Here is a 24,197-nt window from a genome sequence, read left to right as displayed (position 1 = left end):
AAGAGCCGGGGTGGCATTTATCATTTGCTATGACAATAGATCTCTGTTTCCAGACTGTATTGCTTGGGCTGATCAGGTTTCTGAGGTAATTGTTCCTGGTTTGAACCTTGCCTCTGCCATAAATATTTTAGGTGATTTTAGGCATATCACTCTGATTCAACCTACCCCTACCCCCCCACTTCCTGATATGTGGGAAATAAAAATGACAGCCTACCTCAGGGGGTTGTTGTAAGGACAGAAACGGCCATTATGCATGTGAGAATCCAGAAGTTCAAAATATTGTTTGTCGCAGGTTGGCAGCAGCTCTCAAGCATTGTTTTACCTCAGTACTGTTCAGAATATTATTTATTAACTGCTTTTTTCCACGTCTCCTCCTCAGAAATCAGGGCGGGATAGAAATGGTTTCCATCCTTATGTGTGATTCTTATCTTATGTACAGTCGGTATTTTTATCCCCCCTTGAGGTCAGCTTGGCTGAGAGACAGTGGGTTCAATCCAACGTCGCGCAGACGGGAAGGAAAATGTACTCAGGGTAGTCCCACTTACCTAAGCTGTAGCGGGACCCCTGTGGCGAGACATAGTGCTTTGGTGTAATTCCTAATGCAATTACAGTGCCCCTGCACAGCAAATAAATAAAATAAATGATGAGTTTGCATTGGATGACTTTGTTTAACAGGGCTTTCAAACTGTATCTGAAGAAATGCCATGGTCTGCCACACTTTGCATCCCTGGAAAAGATAGTGGAATCCTGGAAAAGATTAAAAACTCCACACAAAGATGGCTAATAGCAAGCTAGGGCCCCTTCCGCACACGCAAAATAATGCGTTTTCAAACCACTTTCACCACTGTTTGCAAGTGGATTTTGCCATTCCACACAGTTTCAAAGAGCACTGGAAGCAGTTTGAAAGTGCATTATTCCGCATGTGTGGAATGAGCCTAGGTTTATTGACATGTCCGCAGACATGGAGAGAGCAATACCGTGGCACCAACTCTCTGAAGACTGTATCGCAGTACAGCTCATTTTAAGACATTTCTGAACAGACCTTTCTGACCACTTCTGGCCAATCCCGGCTGTCCACTCAGGCTCACAATCTTAACCTTTAACATGATTAGCACAGTCAGCAAAATACATTTTAAAAAGAACACATTATTTGACTTGGTTACGTATGCATCGTTTGACTTGGTTACGTATGGGGCTACATATATTTTCTGTCCAGTAAGCATAATCAGCAAAAAGCCTAACCAGTCGTTTGAACCATCTCCATACACTTCAAACCCCTAGGTCCGTGGTGGCGCACCTTTGGCACTCCAGATGTTATGGACTACAATTCCCATCAGCCCCTGCCAGTATGGTCAATTAGCCATGCTGGCAGAGGCTGATGGGAATTGTAGTCCATAACATCTGGAGTGCCAAAAGGTTCACCACCACTGCCCTAGGTCAGTGCTCACTGTTGCCCTTTCACTCATAAGCAAGTATCTGCTGGTTCTTGCAAAATAGCAAACGCGTCGGTTCTAGTAGCACTCAGTCACCGATTTCCTGAGTGCCACCGCAAAATGTATTTTCAGCTATGAATATTTCTCAACTGTGGTCTTGCAACCAGCATATCTTTATAATTTTTTGTATCACTTGTGCAAGGGTTCTTGTGAATGCGGCCATCTTGTACGGCATCCAAACCAGTGACAGGGCTTAGCTGATTCTGTATGCTTTGTGGAGAAGAGGGAAATAAACCTTCACAAATTTTCTTTTGTTTAGATTTTAGGCTGCTTAACAAAAATGTCTTTTTCTTTAAAAAAAGGAAGCACTTCAGAAGATTAGACAGAAGAACACCATGAGGCGCGAAGTCACTGTTGAGCTGAGTAGCCAAGGCTTCTGGAAAACTGGCATACGTTCCGATGTCTGTCAGGTGACTAAATACCATTTCTGTAATCCGTGGAGAGGGGAGGATGCCCATTTCGTTCACCGGCGGCAGTTTAAATCTTGAGGGAAGGAATCTTCTCCAGGTCTACAAGGGCCCCGTTATATTGCCCCTAGTAGATATTCTTTGCCATTCCTCTGGCTCTCCTCCCTTTGGAAAGAAGATGGGTTGGGGAAGGAAGGCAGCTCTGTAAATGTCTCCAACCAGACCGCCGCACTTGAATGACCCTTCCGCTCTGCCACGTTCTACCCCTGGTAGAGTTCAACCCAGTTTACTTGACTCAAAGGCCAGCAATTTTAAATGTCAATTATTTTGACTTCTTTTTATTTATTCTGAAACCTGCTTGTTCCCCATATTCTTCTATTGTCTTGATGGTTGGGCCTAGATTTTTAGATGGGTCGTCTAAAAATAATAGTGCAAGTATAAATAATAGTACAAGTATAAACAAAGGGTAAGTTAGAATAAGAACATAAGAGTGAAATAAAGGGAATTATATTAGGGGTAAAGGACAGGGGAAATAAGGAAGGGGATTAGTGATAAGAGATTAAATGTTATAGAAAATACGTTTAAGAGTCGGTAAGGGTGGAGAGAAGGTATAGATCCGTGGTGGCGAACCTTTGGCACTCCAGATGTTATGGACTACAATTCCCATCAGCCCCTGCCAAGGCCATGCTGGCAGGGGCTGATGGGAATTGTAGTCCATAACATCTGGAGTGCCAAAGGTTCGCCACCACTGGTATAGATGATAAGGGGGACAGGGTAATTTCGAATGTTCATGGTGATTTATTAGTAGGGTGTAATGTATAATGTGATATGTGATTTGTTTGTGTTTGAATGTTTATTATTAGAATGTCTAATATTTAATGTTTAATGCAATAATGTAATAATAAAACTTTTTAGACTGAAAAGGCCAGCAATGCACCCTGCACAGGCAAAACTTGATTTTCTGTCACGAGTCAGTAACCTGCCCTGGTTTTCTCGTGCATGTATGTGACATACATTCTTCTCACCGGACCGTATTCACACTTTCAGTCACGCCCTTGAAACACCTTTGCCCCATTTAACTCCTTTGGAAATAAGAGACCAGGAAATGCTAGGCAGAAATACACCGGTCTGAGCCCATTGACTTCAGTGGACTTAGATGGGTGCAACTTTGACTAGGACTACACTGTTAGGAAGAAGAGTTTGGATTTATACTCCACCTTTCTCTCCTGTAAGGCGACTCGAAGGGGCTTGCAAATTCCTTCCTCTCCCCACACAGACACCTTGTGAGGTAGGTGGGGCTGAGAGAGTTTTGGGAGAACAGTGACTAGCCTAAGGACACCCAGCAGTAATGTAAGAGTGTGGAAACAAAACTGGTTCACCAGATAAGAGTCCGCCACTCGGGCAGAGGAGTGGGGAATCAAACCTGGTTCTCCAAATTAGAGTCCACTGCTCCTAACCACTATACCAGGGGTCTGCAACCTGCGGCTCTCCAGGGCGCCTTCCGTGACCATGTTCAACCAATATTGTGTCGTCTGCATTGGCTCCCGGTTGAGTTCTGAATCATCTTCAAGGTATGGGTGCTTACCTTTAAGGCCTTACGCAGCCTGGGACCCTCATACCTTTGGGACCGCGTTACCCCATATGTCCCCACTAGACCTCTGCGCTTAGCAGAGGCCAATTTACTGGTAGTCCCTGGCCCCTCAATGATGCGGCTGGCCTCCACTTGGGCCAGGGACCTTTTACAGCCCTGGTCCCGGCCTGGTGGAACACTCTTCCTCCAGCTGTCCGGGCCCTGCGGGATCTTGGTGATTTCCGCAGGGCCTGTAAGACGGAGTTGTTCCGCCGGGCCTTTGGAGTGTCCAGCCGCTGAAAGTGCCCCCCCCCCTCTCTTTCATCCCCATGGAAATTTGGGTTCATTATCATCTACAGAACCCACCCTTTCTTCTCTCCTCTTGGGAGGGTTTAAGAAGGATTTTAACGGGCATTGTTACATATTAATTGCTGCATTTTAATTTATATTATTGAGAAATTATTGTATTTGATTTTATGTTTATGTTTATTTGTATGTTATGTTGTTCACCGCCCAGAGCCCTTCGGGGATTAGATAGATAGATAGATAGATAGATAGATAGATAGATAGATAGATAGATAGATAGATAGATAGATAGATAGATAGATAGATAGATAGATAGATAGATAGATAGATAGATAGATAGATAGATAGATAGATAGATAGATAGATAGATAGATAGATAGATAGATAGATAGATAGATAGATAGATAGATAGATAGATAGATAACAAATCCCATCAGCCCCTGCCAGCATGGCAGACCCCTGCACTATACCACACTGGCTCTCAATTACATTAGTTCCCACTAATATGACCTGAGGTCTTCATTGGGGAAATAAGCCAAACCAGCTTTCTCTGGATTGGTGCTAAAACCTTCAGCGGGGTGTAATGGTTAAGAGCAAATGGACCCTGATTTGGAGAACTGGGCTTGAGTCTCCACTCTTACACCTGAAGCATGCTGGGTGAACTTGGGCTAGTCACAGTTTTCTGGAATTCTCTCAGCCCCACCTACCTTATCAGGTGTCCGTTGTGGGGAGAGGGAGGGAAATTATTTGTAAGCTGCTTTGAGACTCCTTATGGTTGAGCAAAGTGGGGTATAAATCTAAACTCTTCCTCTTCATCCTTTTCTCATGAAAACTGGACAAAGATATTGATCTGAAGGAGTAGTTAAGATATGCTTTTCAGTTACACCAGCGTGGTGTAGTGGTTAAGAGCAGGTGGACTCTAATCTGGAGAACCGGGTTTGATTCCCCACTCCTCCACCTGAGCGATGAACTTTGGTGAACTTGATTTGTTTCCCTGCCCCTCCATATGAAGCTCGCTGGGTGACCTTGGGCCAGTCACAGTTCTTTCAGAACTCTCTCAGCCCCACCAACTTCAGAAGGTGTCTGTTGCGGGGAGAGGAAGGGAAAGGAGGTTGTAAGCTTCCTGGAGTCTTGGGTGCTGTGTGGTTTCCGGGCTGTATGGCCGTGTTCTAACAGCATTCTCTCCTGACGTTTCGCCTGCATCTGTGGCTGGCATCTTCTGAGGATCCTCTGAAGATGCCAGCCACAGATGCAGGCAAAACGTCAGGAGAGAATGCTGCTAGAACACGGCCATACAGCCCGGAAACCACACAGCACCCCAGTGATTCCGGCCGTGAAAGCCTTCGACAATACATTCCTGGAGTCTCTTTACAGGAGAGAAAGGTGGGATATAAATCCAAACTCTTCTTCTTCTCCTTCAGTTTAGCTCCAGCCTATGTTTTGTATTTTTTTTAATTCTCCAAAAGAGCCTCCCTCTGTAGACACAGCAAAGAGCATCCAGCTCCTACAACCCTGTACAGCAGCAAGAGGGAAAGAACATTTCATGTATAAAAGCCCACAAAATCACTGTCCCTTATTCCATCTCTCTTCTTACTCTCTGACTCTTTTGTTTTGGCCACCAAACAAACAAATTAATCCGGGTTTTTTTCCTCAGACTGCCTGAATAATGTTTTCTGTAGCTTTTGTGCTGGTCACAAAAGCATATTAAACGGAGAATCCAAACTGAACGGCAAATTTCTGCCTTTCTGGCAGTCAGAACAAGAATCGTTCGCTGACTCAAAAGCCCTTTTGTTCGATATTGCTAGATGCTCCAGTTCTCTTTTTATTGCCGCGAAGGACCAAATAGCAGCAGGTCCTTCTGTATTTGTTGAATCAGTCGTTTCGAGAGATATAATTCCCCGTGAGGTCAAGAGGAGACCGTGTATCGTACCAGAACGAGAGAGAAAGCTTGCTATTGGAGCTTTTTAACGTTGCTTTCCGTCAGATTAAAGAACGGCGAGGCTGGATGAGTGCAAATCAAGGCGCTGGGCAGCTTTAATGCAGAGTGATTTTTAAATTATTGGTTTGCTGTTTTTCTCTAAAGCCCGGCGGAATCAATGGGAAACTATTGGAAAGGTTGAAAGCCATCTAATAGGTTCCAATTGTTTGTTGTTGGTATAGAGCACAGTTTGAGACACAGGATTGCCGGAGCACAGTTTGAGACACAGGAGCGCAGGCCTTGGGCTCGTGTTAGCTCAAAAGGCAGCAACCAAACCCTGGTTCACTAGATGGGGCAGGTGGGATGGACCTCAGTGGGCTTCAAGGGGAAATGGTGCGCTTCCTATGAGCCCATCCAAGAAGACGACGACGACGAGTTGGTTTTTATACCCTGCTTTTTCTACCTAGAAGGCGTCTCAAAGGGATTTGCAGTCACCTTCTCTTCTCTTCCTCACACCTTGTGAAATAGATAAAACTGAGGCGGTTTCTGCAGCGGCTGAAAGCAACGGCTTCAGCCCGGTAAAACAGCGTTTTGGCGGGGACCCTTCACACAGGCGCCACTGCCAAATCGATGCAGCAGCCAGCTTCTGTGCCGCTTAAGCGGTGTATGCAAAACTTCGCTTTGGGGAGGCGAAGTTTTCCTGCAACGCCGGCTTCCATCCGCTGCCATGCTTAACGGCGGTGGGTGGAAGCCGGCGTTCCTCCAGCCCAAAAGCGCCTGGCATTACGTTCTGCTGGCAGCCAAGTCCGTCGATCGCCGCTCTGAGGAGGAAGGGGACCGCCCTGGTCTCCAGTGCTTCAGCGATGGCTGTGGCCATGGGGCATGTCCCCTTCCCTCCTCAGTGCGCTAACGATAGAGCGGCACGCTGCTGCCAGCAGAAGGTAACGAAGGCGCTTTAGCTGAGAAAATACGCTGCTTTGGCGGAGCTTGCTCCCACAGCTGCGCATCCCATGGGGCCGTTTGTGCAAATGGCCCCAGAGCCTGCATCGGCATGATTAATGCCGATGCAGGGTCTCTCCCTTGGCTGTGCGGAAACCGCCTGAGAGAGTTCAGATGACTCATGTGGAGGAGTGGGGAATCAAACCCGGTTCTCCAGATTAGAGTCCAGTGCTCTTAACCACTACACCACGCTGTCTAGGGATGCTGTCCTCCAGGTGAGACTTGGGGACCCCCCAGAATTACAGCTCATCTTTGGACTGCAGGAAATGGATGCTTTGGAGGGTGGGCTGCAGGGCACCGTGCCCCACTGAGGTCCCCGCCCTCCCCATGCTCCACCCCCAAATCTCCAGAAGTTTCCCACCCTGGATTTGGCAGCCCCTCCCCCCCACACACACACAGAGTGGTGGCCCTGGAGAACCTGACCACCCTACATCCAGCCCTCCCTCTCTCTGCCTTGCAACTCAGTTGGAGACACCCACTCACAGAGACTGTCCCCATGTCACAAATGAAATGTGAACACCCAAAACTGCTTCCTTCAGAGTCAGATCCTGAGTCCGTCAAGGTGAGTTTGGTCTACCAGGACTGACAGCTGCTCTCTGAAGCTGAGGTCTCCCACATCACTTATTACCTAATCCAACAACAACAAATAAATACAACAAATACAAAACCTTTAATGGCATATAATTACCTAATCCTTTTAAGTGTGGCTGCCAGGAATTGAACCAGGGGCCTTCTGTATGCTCCACCGCTGAGCCGCAGCCCCTCCCTTCCGCAGGTGGGCTTTTCTGTGGACCAAACAGATTCCAGCTACTTAAAACAACGGAAGCTCCAGTCGGCAACTCGGTTGTCTCTTCAAGTCATTTTTCTGCTGCAGTTGTTCAAAGCATCGCCCTGGTCTTCTCCCACCCCACCCCAGGGCTTGGGGAAGGCTTGCTGAGGTTGTGCCCTTTTCATGGATCGCACTGAGCAGTTGCGCAATTGTTTTGCAATTTCTTTCCCCAGCATGCCATGATGCTCCCAGTCCTGACTCACCACATCCGCTACCACCAGTGTCTGATGCATTTGGACAAACTGATAGGCTATACTTTTAAAGACCGGTGTTTATTGCAGGTAAGCAACAAATGAAAATTGTACACATTGCATTTTGCCCGTGTCCCGTTAAAACCCACTAGTTTTCTCCTTTTGAAAAGCTTTGCGATGTTTGTATGAGTACCAAATATTCCTGGCGTTGTATTGTCGAAGGCTTTCACGGCCGGAATCACTGGGGTGCTGTGTGGTTTCCGGGCTGTATGGCCGTGTTCTAGCAGCATTCTCTCCCGACGTTTCGGCTGCATCTGTGGCTGGCATCTTCAGAGGATCCTCTGAAGATGCCAGCCACAAATGCAGGCGAAACATCAGGAGAGAATGCTGCTAGAGCAGCAGTGGCGTAGTGGCTAAGAGCAGGTGCCCTCTGATCTGGAGGAACCAGGTTTGATTCCCAGCTCTGCCACTTGAGTTGTGGAGGCTTATCTGGGGAATTCAGATTAGCCTGTGCACTCCCACACATGCCAGCTGGGTGACCTTGGGCTAGTCACAGCTTCTCGGAGCTCTCTCAGCCCCATCCACTTCACAGGGTGTTTGTTGTGAGGGGGGAAGGGCAATGAGTTTGTAAGCCCCTTTGAGTCTCCTACAGGAGAGAAAGGGGGGATATAAATCCAAACTCCTCCTCCTCCTCCTCCTCCTCCTCCTCCTCCTCCTCTTCTTCTTCTTCTTCTTCTTCTTCTTCTTCTTCTTCTTCTTCTTCTTCTTCTTCTTCTTCTTCTTCTTCTTCTTCTAGAACACAGCCATGCAGCCTGGAAACCACACAGCACCCCATTCCTGGCGTTGTTTCTAATTGTATTGGGGGGGGGGGGTGTTTCTACATTCCAGCTTGCCATGACGCATCCGAGCCATCACTTAAACTTCGGGATGAATCCAGACCATGCCAGGAATTCCTTATCGAACTGTGGCATCCGGCAACCCAAATACGGAGACAGAAAAGTCCATCATATGCATATGAGGAAAAAAGGTAGGCTCAGTTCTCTTATGCTTCCTATCGACATTTATCATAAGGAGCTCTGGACTGTTTTCACCCGCAGTTGTCTCTTGTACATGGTCTTACACACATCTCTGAGAAGATAAAGTAAACTGGATTGTACTGCTGCAGCGGAGGGCAGGATAATATATTTGTAATTCTGTCCCAGAAAATCACCCCGCAAGAAAAACACTGGCTCGTCAGGCAAGAACAGCCCATTTCCTAATGGTTTACTACATGCAAGATTTTTATGTCCTCTCCCTTCATTATCTTCCCCCCGGTTTATTTACTTTTGACATTTTAAATCTGCCACTGCCCAAGAAAAGTCTCAAGGTGGATTAGTGTGTTCATAAAAGCCAAGGTGCAAACGGAGAGTAAACGGAGTTATTGGAGAATGAAGAACTAACTCTGACAGGATGCTAATGAGCGGCAGGGTTACTCAAAGCGAGAAAGCAGCAGTGGCATAGTAGTTAAGTGCAGGTGTACTCTAATCTGGAGGAACTGGGTTTGATTCCCTGCTCTGCTGCCTGAAGAAGAGAAGAAGAGTTTGGATTTATATCCCCCCTTTCTCTCCTGCAGGAGACTCAAAGGGGCTTACAATCTCCTTGCCCTTCCCCCTTCACAACAAACACCCTGTGAGGTGGGTGGGGCTGAGCGAGAAGCTGTGACTAGCCCAAGGTCACCCAGCTGGCGTGTGTGGGAGTGCCCAGGCTAATCTGAATTCCCCAGATAAGCCTCCACAGCTCAGGTGGCAGAGCTGGGAATCAAACCCGGTTCCTCCAGATTAGATACACAAGCTCTTAACCTCCTACGCCACTGCTGCCTGAACTGTGGAGGCTTATCTGGGGAATTCAGATTAGTCTGTGCACTCCAACACACACCAGTTTGGGCTAGTCACAGTTCTTCTGAGCTCTCTCAGACCCCCCTACCTCACAGGGTGTTTGTTGTGAGTGAGGGGGGGAAGGGAAAGGAGTTTGTAAGCCCCTTTGAGTCTCCTTACAGGAGAGAAAGGGAGGATAGAAATACAACTCTTCTTCTTCACTGATGGGGGAGGGCAAAAGGGATCTCCATGTTCAGGTACAGTGAAACGGCCAGGTGGGTGTTATATATGAACCCTCCCCTTCCTGTATAACTGCTGACCTCCAGTGCAGATAGCTGGAACAAAGGCTTCTCAAAGAGCCTGTAAAGGAGGCGTTTTGCCATTTTAACTATGGCTGATTCTGCATGGGTCAAAAACAGCAGTGAGAAAACGGTGTGAAAATGGTGTAAAAGGGTTTAAAACAGTGTAAAAGGGTTTATACTGTTTTCACACCGTTTTCACACCGCTGTTTTTGGCCCATGCGGAATCAGCCTATGTTTGTGGGTCATAACTTTTGAGTAATCCCCCCCCCCCCCATCTCCAGCCCTATGCCAGAAAGTCTCCCTGAAGATACAGCACTGGGACAGCCGAGTTAAAGACTCTGAAAAGGCCTGTCCTGATTTTTATGTGGGGATTTTTTTTTAAAGGTAGGGGGGCATTCTTTATTTTTAAAAGAATTTTAAAAATAAAATGTGATCCCAATCCCCCCTGCTCCCCGGCCTGGTTCCTCCTTCGTGTTCTTCTGCAGAGCCTGCAAAGCTGTGGGTGATGCTGACAGGAAGTGGTAGAGCGGAAGGCCAGTGAGACTTCCTTGGGGGCATGGGAGCAATTAGCTAGGCCTATTTAAAAGAATCTTGGGGGAGGCTGAGACACCTGCCTTTGGAAGCAGCAGTGGCGTAGGAGGTTAAGAGCTTGCATATCTAATCTGGAGGATCTGGGTTTGATTCCCAGCTCTGCCGCCTGAGCTGTGGAGGCTTATCTGGGGAATTCAGATTAGCCTGTACACCCACACACGCGAGCTGGGTGACCTTGGGCTAGTCACAGCTTCTTGGAGCTCTCTCAGCCCCACCCACCTCACAGGGTGTTTGTTGTGAGAGAGGAAGGGCAAGGAGATTTTAAGCCCCTTTGAGTCTCCTGCAGTGGAAGCGGTGGCTAAATTTTTAAATGGTGTTATTTTAACTCGTCAGAAATTGTAAAGTTGTAAGGGCTGTTATTATCTTGCTAAGTTAATCTTAAACAATTTATATGCCATTAAAGGTATTCGAAATCGAATCGAGTCTCCTGCAGGAGAGAAAGGGGGGATATAAATCCAAACTCCTCCTCCTCCTCCTCCTCCTCCTCCTCCTCCTCCTCCTCCTCCTCCTCCTCCTCCTCCTCCTCCTCCTCCTCCTCTTCTTCTTCTTCTTCTTCTTCTTCTTCTTCTTCTTCTTCTTCTTCTTCTTCTTCTTCTTCTTCTTCTTCTTCTTCTTCATGTATTTCTCACTCCTGGGGTAGTGGTGGTAATCCAAGACATGTTTTTGGGAGATGCAGGAATTGGGAAGAGGAGAAAATGGGTCGTCCACTCCATAACTCCCCAGCTGTGACTGAGCGCAGAGGTGCTGGGAAGCATCAGTGATGTAAACTTAGCTCTTTCTGGTGCCCGATGAATTAACTCTTCAGACAGAGGCCAGGGAATGGGCGCCAAATACCGACTGGCAGTTTCTTGCACAGATTTGCCTGTGTGAGTCTCCTCTTTTTAAACATGCTGTTTGTATTTCACAGGCATAAATACCTTGATCAATATAATGTCCCGACTTGGACAAGATGATCCAGCTCCTTCCAGGTACACAGATAATCTGGGGTTGGGGGGAGGTGCTTGACGGTGCTATCATGGGATGTCTCCCCGGATGCAGAAGCAGCCTGCTTTTCAACAAACTGGCCATAGTTTTTCAATTAAATGGTGGGGTTTGCAGGGGATCTGAACTGAGTCACAGTGTACCCTTAAGGGTCACCCCTGGTTTGCAGACTATCTACACCAGATCTTTGTAACAGGAGCGCTTTGAGAAAAAAACCATCTGGATCACTTATAACAGCTGCAGTAATTTGAATGTGTCTTCCAATCTCCTTCCAGCACCATTGTCTAGTACAGAGGTGTCCAACTCTGGCGCTTCAGTTGTTCGTGGACTACAATTCCCATCATCTCCTGCTGGCATGCCATAGAGCAGCACAACCCAGACACAACTGCCTTTGTAGCAGAAGGATGCTTGTCTTGCACCTTCCTGGCATTTTGAGGTTGGCCCCTCGTTACCCATGGTAGCCATTTTCTGATTGGCCCTGGCCCTCCATGACCCCCATTTTATGGCTGCCTATATTATCTGCAGTCACCGGCCGCAGCTCTGAAAAGTTCCGAGAAGATACCTTTCCCGTCCCAGCTGCTGAGATCTTGACTGCCAGCGTCCGGGATGAAGCCTGATATCTTCTGCATGCGGCGCGTGTGCCGTGCTGCTGCAAGACGGCTGAACGCGCGCTTGAGAAGGCTGCTGGAATCCTGGAAAGGCAGTGTAGTGAATTATTTTTGAAGCAGTAGGGATAAGCTAACTCTTCACCTCCATCTCCCTGTGCATTCCTAATGCAGTTTCACGTAAGGGTTTGAGCCTTAGAGGTTCGGCGGTTCCGTTCTGCTGTGGGGCTCTATTTTGAGAAGTTGTGCTATTGTAGCAGACCGGAATTCAGTATTTTGTTATTCTTCTATACATAAACCTATGGAGTAAAAAAAAAACCCCAAACTCCCAGGGCTGGGGGCTGGGTGGGAAATCATGTATCTGAATCAATTATGCATTCTCTTCTCCTCTCTCCCCACCCGCTCTTAATTAATTTGACAGGGAAAGTTGTACTTCTGGGATTTGTCTATTTCTGCACTTATACAAAGAGAGATTTTTTGCATTTCTACAGAGTAGGTAGAGCCATCTGGTGAATCTCCTTCCCTTTGCAAAAGGATGCATTTGTTTGCTGTGTGAAGGAAGACACTAGGGTCCAGCGGCAAAGAGCAGGGGGGGGGGGGGAAGCTTTGTTGAATTGAGCTGAGCCAAAAGGGAGCAACAGTATTCTTGATGCAACACTTCCCGACCTATTGTGTGCATTCTTGAAGTGTGTGGGATGCCCTGGTGACTAGACCCGATATGTTGGTCTTGTGGGGGAAAAGTGTTAAGTTTCCGGAGATGGTAGGAAGTGGCTGTGTCCGGGTGCGGGTGGTCTCGCCCTCCCCGGCCTCGGGCCCCGCCCTGCAACCAGCAGACGGCTCCCCGGCGGCGCGGGAGGCTGCCGGGCAAGAACAGCCCCGCCACCGCACCGACGGCTCAGGGGATCGCCCCGCTCCTCGTCCGGCCGGCGTTGGTCGGCCGGCAGGGAAGCCGGACGACGAAGAGCCCCACCGCCGCGGCTGCGAGGCAGGAGCCGCGCCAGGCGAGCGGGACCAGCTGAGCCCTCTTGGGCTAATTAGGGGAGATGGCCAGGGCCGCAGCTGCTGAGAGGCGGAGTTTTCATCCCCGGCCCCAACGAGCAAGGGGATAAAAGGGAGGAAGTCCAGGATGCGGGGGAAGAAGGAGGACGGGAAGGAGGGAAGGAGTGGGAGTGGGTGCGTGAGAGGAGAGCTGGAAAGGGTTGGGGAAAGGCAGGGAAGTGTCCTGGGGGAGAAGCCCCTGGAGGTGGAGGAGGGACGAAGGCGAGAGGGAAAGGTCAGGGCAAAGGAGAAGAGCGACGGGCAGATCGAGCAGCCCAAAGCCAGGGGGGAGGGAAAGGCTACCAAGGCAAGGGCCGGCGGGGAGACTTCCCTGCTTACCTGGCCTAGAGTTCTGCAGACCCTGGGACACCCGTGGGTGGCCGGGGCATCCTGTGGCTGAGACGGCTGTCTCAGTTAGTCCACTCCCCGGAGAACAGGAGTGAGGCCGGCGGTTCCAGCAGCCGGGCAGGGGAAGGTGGGTTGGCAGAGGGGGTCCTGGAGGGGACCCCGCCCCGGGCGCAGGACAGGCTGTTTCTGTGTATTGCCCAAATAATTGACTGACAACCCCATCCAAAGGGGGGGGGGATCTATCACTGGGAGTGGTGTGGCGGATTTGCCCTAGCCCCGTGGTGGCGAACCTTTGGCACTCCAGATGTTATGGACAGCAATTCCCATCAGCCCTTGCCAGCATGGCCAATTGGCCAGCATGGCCATGCTGGCAGGGGCTGATGGGAATTGTAGTCCATAACATCTGGAGTGCCAAAGGTTCACCACCACTGCCCTAGCCCTTCACAGCAGTGGAATGCAACACTGAATGCCACGTCAGCGTAGCAGGGATGGCCCAGGGGTGTGGCCGGCTTCCACCCAGCTTTTGCCCCGGTTACGTTGGCGGCTGCAGCTGTGAACTTATGCCACCTTTTCGGGGATGTAAGTCCATTAAGCCCAACGGGGGCTTTCCGGTGGCTTTTTTGGTGTTTTTGGCCTGCCCACAGCACAGGAAAAAAAACCCTCGGGAACGGGCGTGGCTTCGGCACCATGTCCGGGCGCCTGGCCCTTTGGATGGGGCTGTGATTCTTTTTCCCCCCACCTTAACTACAAATATATGTAACAACCACTTGATACACGACAAGCACTCAGAGCAGTTTTTTATTTTGTTTTCAGGATTAATCACAATGAGCGTTTGGAATTTTTGGGAGACGCTGTAGTGGAATTTTTGACGAGGTATGTATTGAGTTCATGCTTAACACGCCTCCCGCTGTGGAAAGTCCATGCCGAAATCACTTCTTCTTTGCTTGTTTTCTTAAAACAGCCATTTAGGGTTGTCAGGTGGCTATATCTTTTTACCTCATTAAACGTCTCTGTCAGGCACATGGGTTCCTTTCCAGTTTTGAAGAAGGGGATGCTGAACCCTTAGAGAGCAGGGCGATCAAAATTATTTTTTTCTAAAAAAACAAATTGACTGACAATTAGGACTAATAAAAGGAAACACTTCTTCACGCAACGTGTGATTGGTGTTTGGAATATGCTGCCACAGGAGGTGGTGATGGCCACTAACCTGGATAGCTTTAAAAAGGGCTTGGACAGATTTATGGAGGAGAAGTCGATCTATGGCTACCAATCTTGATCCTCCTTGATCTCAGATTGCAAATGCCTTAGCAGACCAGGTGCTCAGGAGCAGGAGCAGCAGAAGGTCATTGCTTTCACCTCCTGCAGGTGAGCTCCCAAAGGCACCTGGTGGGCCACTGCGAGTAGCAGAGAGCTGGACTAGATGGACTCTGGTCTGATCCAGCTGGCTTGTTCTTATGTTCTTAAGGTGATAGTAATGGTTTGGTTTGCAGTAATGTGCTTAGTCGGTGGTGGGATTCAAATAATTTAACAACTGGCTGTTTACAAGCACCATTTTAACTACCGGCTCTGCCGAAGTGGTGCGAACCGGCTGAATCCCAGCACTGTTCTTAGTGCTTCTACTGTGCCAAGTGGGTTGGACTCTGCATGCCAGCGAGTTCCGGTCCTGTTCGAAACCTTGGCCTGCATTTGTCAAAATTTCACCCGAATGGTCCTGAAGATTGCCTCCTGCCCCTTAATCCAAAATTACAGTTTTTTGAGGGGAAAGTCGTGGATGTTTGTGATGGGGAGTTTTCATGAGAGAATTGCACTTTTTCAGAAATGCATTAGTCAACAGTTTTTATATCATAAGGTTGTGAAGATTGGGGACCTTCCCTCAGGGCTATTTTAGGATTTCAGTGTTGTGATATATCTCCTCTCTTCCACTCTGCCTGAGTATTTCTGGCAGTGAAGGATAAGCAACCGGCAGTGGATCACCTGAGCTTTGCTTGGTCCAAAGCAGAGGGAGGTCATTTTTGAGAAGGGGGAGTTGGGCAACAGTTCAGTAACAGAGCATCTCCTTTGCATGCACATAGTGTCTGGTTCAGTTCCCAGCATCTCTAGATCAGTCCAAAGTCTGAAATACTTGAGAACCCCAAGAGCCACTGCCTGTCAAATATTTCCTGCCCAGACGATGAGGGGTGGTCCCACCTGGCTATCTTGCCCACTTTGGAAGTGAAGGGGGTGGAGCCAGCCCAGAGAGGTGACCCCTGAACTGTGGAATGCCTTTCTACTGGAAACCTGCCAGGCTCCTACTGTTTTGGAGTTTTGGCACCTAGCAGAGACCAGCCTCTTCACCTGGGCATTTGGTTGATGCCCCCTACTGCAATGGGAATGGCCTCGAGGTGTCTTGTAGACTCCACCCACCTTTGGTTGGGTTGGGAGTGTTAGAACTTGGATTTTATCTGGCTGTTTATTGTACCCTGCCCTGAGTCTATTCTAAAGTGCAGGAATAAATCATCATCACCATCACCACAGACAATGGTGACTTAGATAACCCAGGGGTCTGATTCTGTGTAAGACAGTCATATGTGCTCTATTTACTGCTAACAAACTCTAGGGTGAATGGTTGTGCAACTTCCCTTGGGTTTTTTGGATCCTTGCCGCATGTATTCTACAAAACTACTTGCATACATTCCAGCACCTAGGATGTTTTCGACTCCTGACCAGTAAATCCAAGCCAGGTGACACATGCCATGAGAAACTGAAACTCTTGTTAAGTTTATGGAAAACAAGCTTCATGTTTAAATAATTACATGATCAAGACAAGGTCCATTTATCTTATTCTTCTAGAGCACAGGTGTCAAATTTGCGGCCCTCCAGATGTGATGACTACAGTTCCCATCATCCCCTGCCAGCACGATGCTGGCAGGGGATGATGGGAACTGTAGTCCATCACATCTGGAGGGCCGCGAGTTTGACACCTATGTTCTAGAGACTAGGTAAGATTGGATTTTGTGGCTGGCTAGTAGAAAACAGAGAACCGGCGTGTTGTAATGGTTAAGGTGCCGGATTAGAATCTGGAAATTCCAGGTTCATCCCCACTTTGCCATGGAAACTTGCTAGGTGATCTTGGACCAATCACACACAGTCAGCCCTGGCTAGAATTTGGATAGGAGACTTCTAAGGAATACCAAGGATACGATCCAGAGCCAAGCAATGGCAAACCACCTCCAAATGTCTCTTGCCTTGAAAACCCCATGGGTTTGCCATAAATCAACTGTGACTTTATGGTCAAAAAGAAGAAAACAGTGTATTGTCGAAGGCTTTCAGATCCTCTGAAGATGCCAGCCACAGATGCAGGCGAAATGTCAGGAGAGAATGCTGCTAGAACGTGGTCATACAGCCCGGAAACCACACAGCACCCCAAGAAAACAATGGTTTCCGATCAAGACAGTTTGTGAACCTCTCTTTTTGCCCTCGTTCCATTGCCTCAACCCTTCCATTGGTTGGAGGAGGTAAGGACATGTGGAGGGTGTTTCCTTCAGTGTCCGCCATGCCTCCTCCGTAACTTTTAGGCCCAACTTCCTACTTACCCAATCAATTCAGTCAGTCAAATTCTTTATTGCAGTCAAAGACCAGCACATAATAATACAAACTGAGAAGTGCACTTATACACAGTCGGTGACTGTTTACTTGCGAAAAAGCAAGTAGTAGGTAAAATACATTTGATTATGACAAAAGATTAAAAAGTTAATACAACTACACTTGTAAAGTGCCTGTGCAGTCTTGCTAAAACCTATAGTGACATTACTAGAAAATTCCGGCCTCCGACCATATCTTCTAAGGATCACAATTTATTCAGTCTTTCCCTCCCTAACCCAATCAATTCCATTACTCGCCTAATCGATTTGTCGGTCGGCGATGGCAACGAATGAGTTTCTTCTCCACAAAGTTCTACGGGACGTTCAGAAGCAAGAGCAGGCTCACGGACCGTCTTGTTTTGCAGTCTCGCCCAGCCGCAGCGATTGCGTGTCCTTGTCTGGTTGGGGAGTTTCATAACACAAAGAGGCCTTAAAGTGTAATACGACAAGATTAAAAGCGGATGTCTCTGTCCCGTCAGATGTAATTTACAGTTGCTCATAACTGCCTTGGAAAATGGCTTTGAGTACAGGACGGAATGTTTCAAAGTTTATACCCAGCAAATAAAAAAGAATACATCATTTTAGAATGTGTCATCCTGTCACGACGTTCCTTAAGCTGTCTGCCTATAATCTCAAGCAAGAGGTGTGATTGCTAGTATGCTCGAATAATCCTCCCTTCCCCCCCACTACAGGGTTATTAGTCATTAAACCTGACAAGGTACGCCAGGCATTCTACCTTTCTTTAGGTAATTACACAGCCATGTTTGTATATAAGCAATTTAAAAATATAAATCACTGAAAAATTCCAGGTTAATGGAAAATTGCTCCAATTTTTCCTCAGCAGACATGCCTGTAAAAACATTGTATGTGTGTGTGAGGGGGGGGGGGGGCGACCCTACAAAAATAACATAAAATTGATTTTTTATAGCCTAGTGCAGCCATTTTCTTGATAAGAGTCATTTGTGACAGATGGCAATATTTAAAAAATGAAAAACTGGCTGGCAGATTTGAAGCCCATTTCCAGTTCTCAGGCGTGTCCACGGGTAATGGGAAAAGTAGTTGTCTCGTTTGGAGCCGGGCTCTTAGTGTTCTAAGATGTTACAGATAAAGAAAAGAAATGGCACAGACGCCTCTTTTGCGTCCCTATCTCTATTTTGGATGAGTGGCTTCGTGTTTTGTTTTGCGTTAAATTGACATATATGGGGTTTTATCCCTTAAAAATAGCTGGTGCTGAGGGACAGCAGATTTATTTAATGCTCAAAAACAAGGACTCTTCATATTTATACACACAGTAAACTTCCACAATGGATTCCTTTTACGTGCAGTCTCTTTGCGGCTTTGAAAATTGGCAATCACGAACAACTCGCCTTTCTGGCGCGATTTGGTGTGAATTGAGCTGAACGCGTCTGACAGGCTAACAGCTAAGATCCAAAGTGAGAGTGCTTAGAAGGAAGCGGGCTATAATTCTCGGCCCGCTTTTGTTGGGAGTGCATCCCTCTGAACTTGTTTGGTCCTATTTCTGAGTAAGCATTTGTAGCCTTCCACTGTTTAGGGAGGTTTGGTTCCAAGTATCGGTACTGCGAGCTTAAGGCCGCGAATCTGTCGGTTTGCGTTAATTCATTCCTTCAGAGTTTTCTGCTTCTGTTCTACTCAGATCTACCCTTATTTGAGAATTAAGGACTAGAAAATTCAAGTACTTAAAATGCCCGAGGCCTTCCCATCTAATGATATAGGAGTTAATTGAGTCCTAAGAGCCCCATGGGGCAGATTGGTCAGCTGTGAAACTGCAGTCAAAGCTCTGGCTGTGACCTGAGTTCGATTCCGACGGAAGTTGGTTTCAGGTAGCTGGCTCCAGGTTGACTCAGCCTTCCAGGCTTCTAATTCATTCCTTCAGATCGGTGAAATGAGGACCCAGCTTGCAGGGGGTAAAGTGTAGATGACTGGGGAAGGCAACGGGAAACCATCATAAACATAAGTCTGCCCCGTAAATACGTGATGTCACCCCATTACCTAGTGCTTGCACAGGATACTGTCTTTATCTTTTAATTCATTCATTAAATAATATATTGATTGATTAATTCATGTGTATCTTTAGCTCACCCTATACCCGAAGGTCTCAAGGTGGGTCACAACACAAGCTGAAGATCTTAAAATAGTGATACACCTAAAAACAATTTCAATATATCATACTATATGGATAGAACTCATTGAAAATCCATAAAACTTGAGAAAACCTACCAACATTTACCAAACATGAAAATTTATAAAAACCTGTTCAAAAATTCATAAAACCTATTTAAAAATTCCTGTTACCAGAAAAGGGAGAGTGTCTGTTCAGCCAGAGGCCGGGAAAATAGGTGTATCGAAATGAATATGAAGAAGAGGAGGAGGAGGAGGAGTTTGGATTTATATCCCCCCTTTCTCCCCTGTAGGAGACTCAAAGGGGCTTACAATCTCCTTGCCCTTCCCCCCTCACAACAAACACCCTGTGAGGTAGGTGGGGCTGAGAGAGCTCCGGAAAGCTGTGACTAGCCCAAGGTCACCCAGCTGGCGTGTGGGGCAGTGTACAGGCTAATCTGAATTCCCCAGATATGCCTCCACAACTCAAGCAGCAGAGCGGGGAATCAAACCCGGTTCCTCCAGATCAGAGTGCACCTGCTCTTAGCCACTGCTCTTAGCCACTACGCCACTCGATGCACCTCGGGGGGGGGGGGCGGGGGGAGATTGTTCCACAGTCTTGGGGCAACCACTGAAAAGGCCTCTCTTGGGTCTCCACGTTTTTTTTCGCACTGAAGGTAGCATAAGCTTTATTGGGCCATTTATTTTAACTCTTCCTCTTTCTCAACATGCAGACATCTACAGTGACTTTTCACCGACCTCACAGGGCTATTGGGAAGCTAATATCTAGGTCCATTGGAGGCCCTTAGGGGCATGAATTCAACAAATGGTGGAACATGATCCCCAGTATGAGGTCTTAATGGCTTCGTATCAACATATATTTATCCAAGCCACTTAATTTCAAACTTTTTTTAGTCGACAGAATAAGAAAGATTCCAGCATGTAGAACTTCGCAAAATCAAGAATAAGCTGTTGTGCAAGTTCATAAGTTACCACAGCAGTGTGCGAGCAGTCGCATAGCTGCAACAGGGCAGGGGTCACCCCACTCTAGGTGCGCGCCATTGGGGTCACAAGGGGGGTGGAAAGTCACCCCCCCCCCAAACACACACACCACTTTCCTTAGTTCAGCCCAGGTGGGGGGTGCAGGGAGGGTGGGGCCGGGTGCCATTTTGTCCTGGGTGCCTTTTTCTCCCCCTATACCCAGAGGTGGGATCCAGCAGGTTCTCACAGGTTCCTGAGAGTAGGTTACTACTTATTTGTGTGTGCCGAGAGGGGGTTACTAATTGGTGATTTTGCCACTTGATTTTTGCCTTAGTTTACGCCCCTCCTCTCAGCGGTAGCACGCAGAACTTGAGCAGCAGTCCTAGCAGGGAGGTTGCATCGGCGTCGCGTGGCAGCCTGTGCCCTGCGTGCCTTGGAACTTTCCTGCCCAAGGACTCCATGCAGCGTGCTGCGTCCTTGCCACAGCCCCCAGCCAGGAATGCCCCGCCCCCGGAATGTCTGGCCACGCCCCCATTGTGCTCCACCCAGTCCCATTGGCGCTGCGCCACAGTTTGGATCCCACCACCATGGGAACCTGTTACTAAAATTTTTGGATCCCACCACTACCTATACCACTGTGTGTAAGTCACTTACGATGCTATGGAAAAGAGAGTATAGTGGTTAAGAGTAGTAGACTATACTCTGGAGAACTGGGTTTGATTCCCTGCTCCTCCACAGGAGCAGTGAATTCTTATCCTCTGAACTGGATTTGTTTCCTTATTCCTCCATGTGAAGCCTGCTGGGTGACCTTGGGCTAGTCACAGTTCTCTGGAGCTCTCTCAGCCCCACCTATCTCACAAGGTGTCTTTTGTGGGGAGAGGAAGGGAAAAGGAGTTTGTAAGCCGCTTAGTGGTAGACAAAAGTGGTATAAATCCAAATTCCTCCTTCCGTAGGCTCTCCCCAGACTGCTCCAGGATTGGTTGGCCGCATGACTGCTTCTTACCATACAACCATCCCCCAGGATCCCCTGTCATTTAAAAAGTAACTAGGTATCAGAAGGTGGTAAATAGACTTTTAACAAGCAGTAGAGATTTTGGGAACAGTTCCAGAATTAAAGCCTGAGCAATCGAATTACACAGATCTAGATATGTCTTTATAGGATGTAATTTTTTCCTTAATTTAGATGCAGAGACCAGCTTGGTCGCGATCTCTTGAGTTTAACCTGCAGCCCGGTAGATGATAACAGTAGAAACCTGTCATTCTTGGAGCATCTAAGAACCAGGTTTCTTCTAATAATACACAATCAAATTGGGAAATAAAATCCATCAAATCTCGATCCTCCTGTTTCAACTTTCACCCAGCTATATTCCTAGATAGAAAATTCAAACTTGGACGTAAACCTGTGGGTTCGGTCCGTTTAGTTCATCAGCTCAACCGCTCAACTCTATCCGGAGCCCCTTCTTCAACATTTTAACTTTCAATAAGCCTTTATTGGCATACAGAACATACAATATAAATACAATTAAAATTACTAGATAAAACTTCACACTGGGTCATAAGTTCAGTTCGCAAACCTCAGTCAGAAACTTTGCCACTGCGAGACGACAGTCAAGGTCATTACAGTTTAAGAGCATATTTACTTTATCAAGCTCTGTCAGGGTTTTCATAGAGTCAATGATTTGTAATAATAAGCTGGATTTTGGACTCTGGTAAAGTGGGCAGGGGAGGAGAATGTGCGCAATGGAATCCAACTGCCCTGGACTGCAGGGGCAAAGCCTCTTATCGTTTGGTAGACCCTTGAGTCTTCCTCTATGGAGCGGGGATGGCATAATGTTAAATCTAGCCAGCATGTAGACTCTCCTATATATAGGGTTGGTAAGCGCTGCAATATAGTAGGCTGGGTTTCCCTGCACAAATGGAATTGCCACGTTCATTGGCGAGCAGGATTTGTTGGCCAAGCTCTGCAGTTGTTGATAATCCATTGCTAATAGCCGCTCTTTGATGAGGGCAAATGTCTCAGTAAGGGTTAGCATGTTCAGAGAGTCACTATCATAGCCCAATTCCCCAATCTTTGTTATAAATGTTGTGCACCATTTAGAGTGCACTTCTTCAACATAAATTACACACCCGCTCATTGATTTAACATTGTGAGAAGTAACTAGGTAGTTGGTCTCATCTATGTCATTCCTGCCTCCAGACGTTACCAGAACTGTGGGACGCAATGCCATGGGAAAGAGGTTCCTGTATGAAATATTGGATAGATTGTTGTTTTAGTAATGGTGAGCAATATTGTGCATCAGAAACGTTTGGGGATTCTTACGCTTGATAAAAGTGCCCATTAGAAGTATCAGCAGTTGGAGGCTTTAGCAGGTTATAATGCAGTTTTATTCTTTGTTTTCAGCGTCCATCTATACTACCTGTTTCCAAGCTTAGAGGAAGGAGGATTAGCCACATACCGTACCGCCATTGTTCAGAACCAGCATCTTGCCATGCTAGCTAAGGTAAGTGCAATTCCATATACATTAACACTTTGAATTAAAATGTAAACATCTGGTTTGGTGCCAGATTGGTCGACAGTGAAGTTGAACTGTTCATGCTGGTATATTTATTATAGCAGTGATGGCGAACCTATGGCACGGGTGCCAGAGGTGGCACTCGGAGCCCTCTCTGTGGGCACGCACAAACAGAGTTTGTCATGTGGGGAGTGGAAAATCACCCCCCTCACACACACACATCTAGGCTGGCCTGGGCCACTGAGCACGACATGCGCACACCGTGGTGACCAGGGAGGACTCGGCTGGCGGGCCTGGTGCCTGTGCTCCAGGTGGCTTCTGCCCAAGGGGGGGGGGCGCAGAGGAGGCAGAGATGCTAGAGAGGCACAGAGTGGTGTACGCAGGACTTGCTGGAGACTAAAGAAGGCTGGCCCTTGCTCAAGTGGGTGGGGCAGAGGAAGAGGGAGCCAACCGGTTTTTTCTAAACTAAAATCTCAGCATTCAGGTTAAATAGCCGGGTTGGCACTTTGCGATAAATAACTGGGGTTTGGGTTGCAATTTGGGTACTCGGTCTTAAAAAGGTTCGCCATCACTGTATTATAGAAAGGCATCAGGTTTTTCATAGTTCATTGGCCTTCTGAGTTTTCTCAGTTATTTAAAGATAGATTTAAGCATGTGGAAGAACAAGCCCTACTAAGGAAGAATCAGCATGGCTTCTCCAAAAACAGGCCAAGCCTTGGCAATCTCACAGAAGTCTTTAATGAGCGGCTGAGGGCAATTTTTTAGACAGTATGTAATTGGACTTTCAAAAAACAATGACGGTTCCTCAACAAAAGCTTCTGAGTCAATATAATTGTTGGGGCATGAGAGAATGGGTTAAATAGTAGAAAAGCAGGAAATGGGAGCAGATGGGTAGTTCTCACAGTGAAAGTAAGTAAGTAATATGGTCGTCTTGTGGGTCTGTTTGTTATGGGGGTTTATTTTCCTTTTTTTGCCATCTCATTGCAGTCAACCAATGATGACCCCATAGGGTTGTCTCTTTTTTAACCACTAGTCAACCCCATAGGACCGTGGTGGCGAACCTTTGGCACTCCAGATGTTATGGACTACAATTCCCATTAGCCCCTGCCAGCATGGTCAATTGGCCAATTCTAGTTTTCCTCATTGGTTGATTTCAGTTTAAGGTTTAAATCGATCCCGTACAACCCGCAGCAGTATTGAGCCCTGGTAAACGGGTAGGGGTGGGGGTGAGCAGTATGATATCAAAGCCCAAAATAGCCTATAGGAAATTCAGTTTGAAGCTCGCAGAATTCTAAACGCTCAGAGGTAGCTTGGCTCCATCTATAATTGCCGTGCGGCTTAATAGATTGTGTTCTTTATGTTGTGCAACATGTAGGGGTTTTTTTTTGCCTTTCACTGACAATTTAGTGCTGTTTTTAAAATTCTACAATTTTTATTTAGAACATCCATCTCAAATATGCTTTATTCCCACAGTCTCGCTCATTAAATACTCTCTAGGGGAATGAAGTGGGGAGTAATCTATGCTGTTCTGAAA

At 47.3% G+C, this 24,197-nt stretch overlaps 1 protein-coding gene across 1 annotated transcript in view; it reads left to right on the top strand.

The window, feature by feature from the left end:
- The window catches only part of DROSHA (drosha ribonuclease III), a 132,492-nt gene that overhangs the window by 58,091 nt on the left and 50,204 nt on the right, over positions 1 to 24,197 (top strand). Inside the window, exons 15-20 of the mRNA XM_048508504.1 lie at positions 1,796 to 1,903; positions 7,696 to 7,803; positions 8,602 to 8,740; positions 11,367 to 11,427; positions 14,245 to 14,304; positions 22,552 to 22,651. Coding sequence (XP_048364461.1) covers positions 1,796 to 1,903; positions 7,696 to 7,803; positions 8,602 to 8,740; positions 11,367 to 11,427; positions 14,245 to 14,304; positions 22,552 to 22,651 — 576 coding nt within the window. The remainder of the gene's footprint in view (positions 1 to 1,795; positions 1,904 to 7,695; positions 7,804 to 8,601; positions 8,741 to 11,366; positions 11,428 to 14,244; positions 14,305 to 22,551; positions 22,652 to 24,197) is intronic.

Source organism: Sphaerodactylus townsendi, linkage group LG09, assembly GCF_021028975.2.
Source record: "Sphaerodactylus townsendi isolate TG3544 linkage group LG09, MPM_Stown_v2.3, whole genome shotgun sequence".
NCBI lineage: Eukaryota > Metazoa > Chordata > Lepidosauria > Squamata > Sphaerodactylidae > Sphaerodactylus > Sphaerodactylus townsendi.
This window is presented reverse-complemented; position numbering and strand designations above follow the sequence as displayed.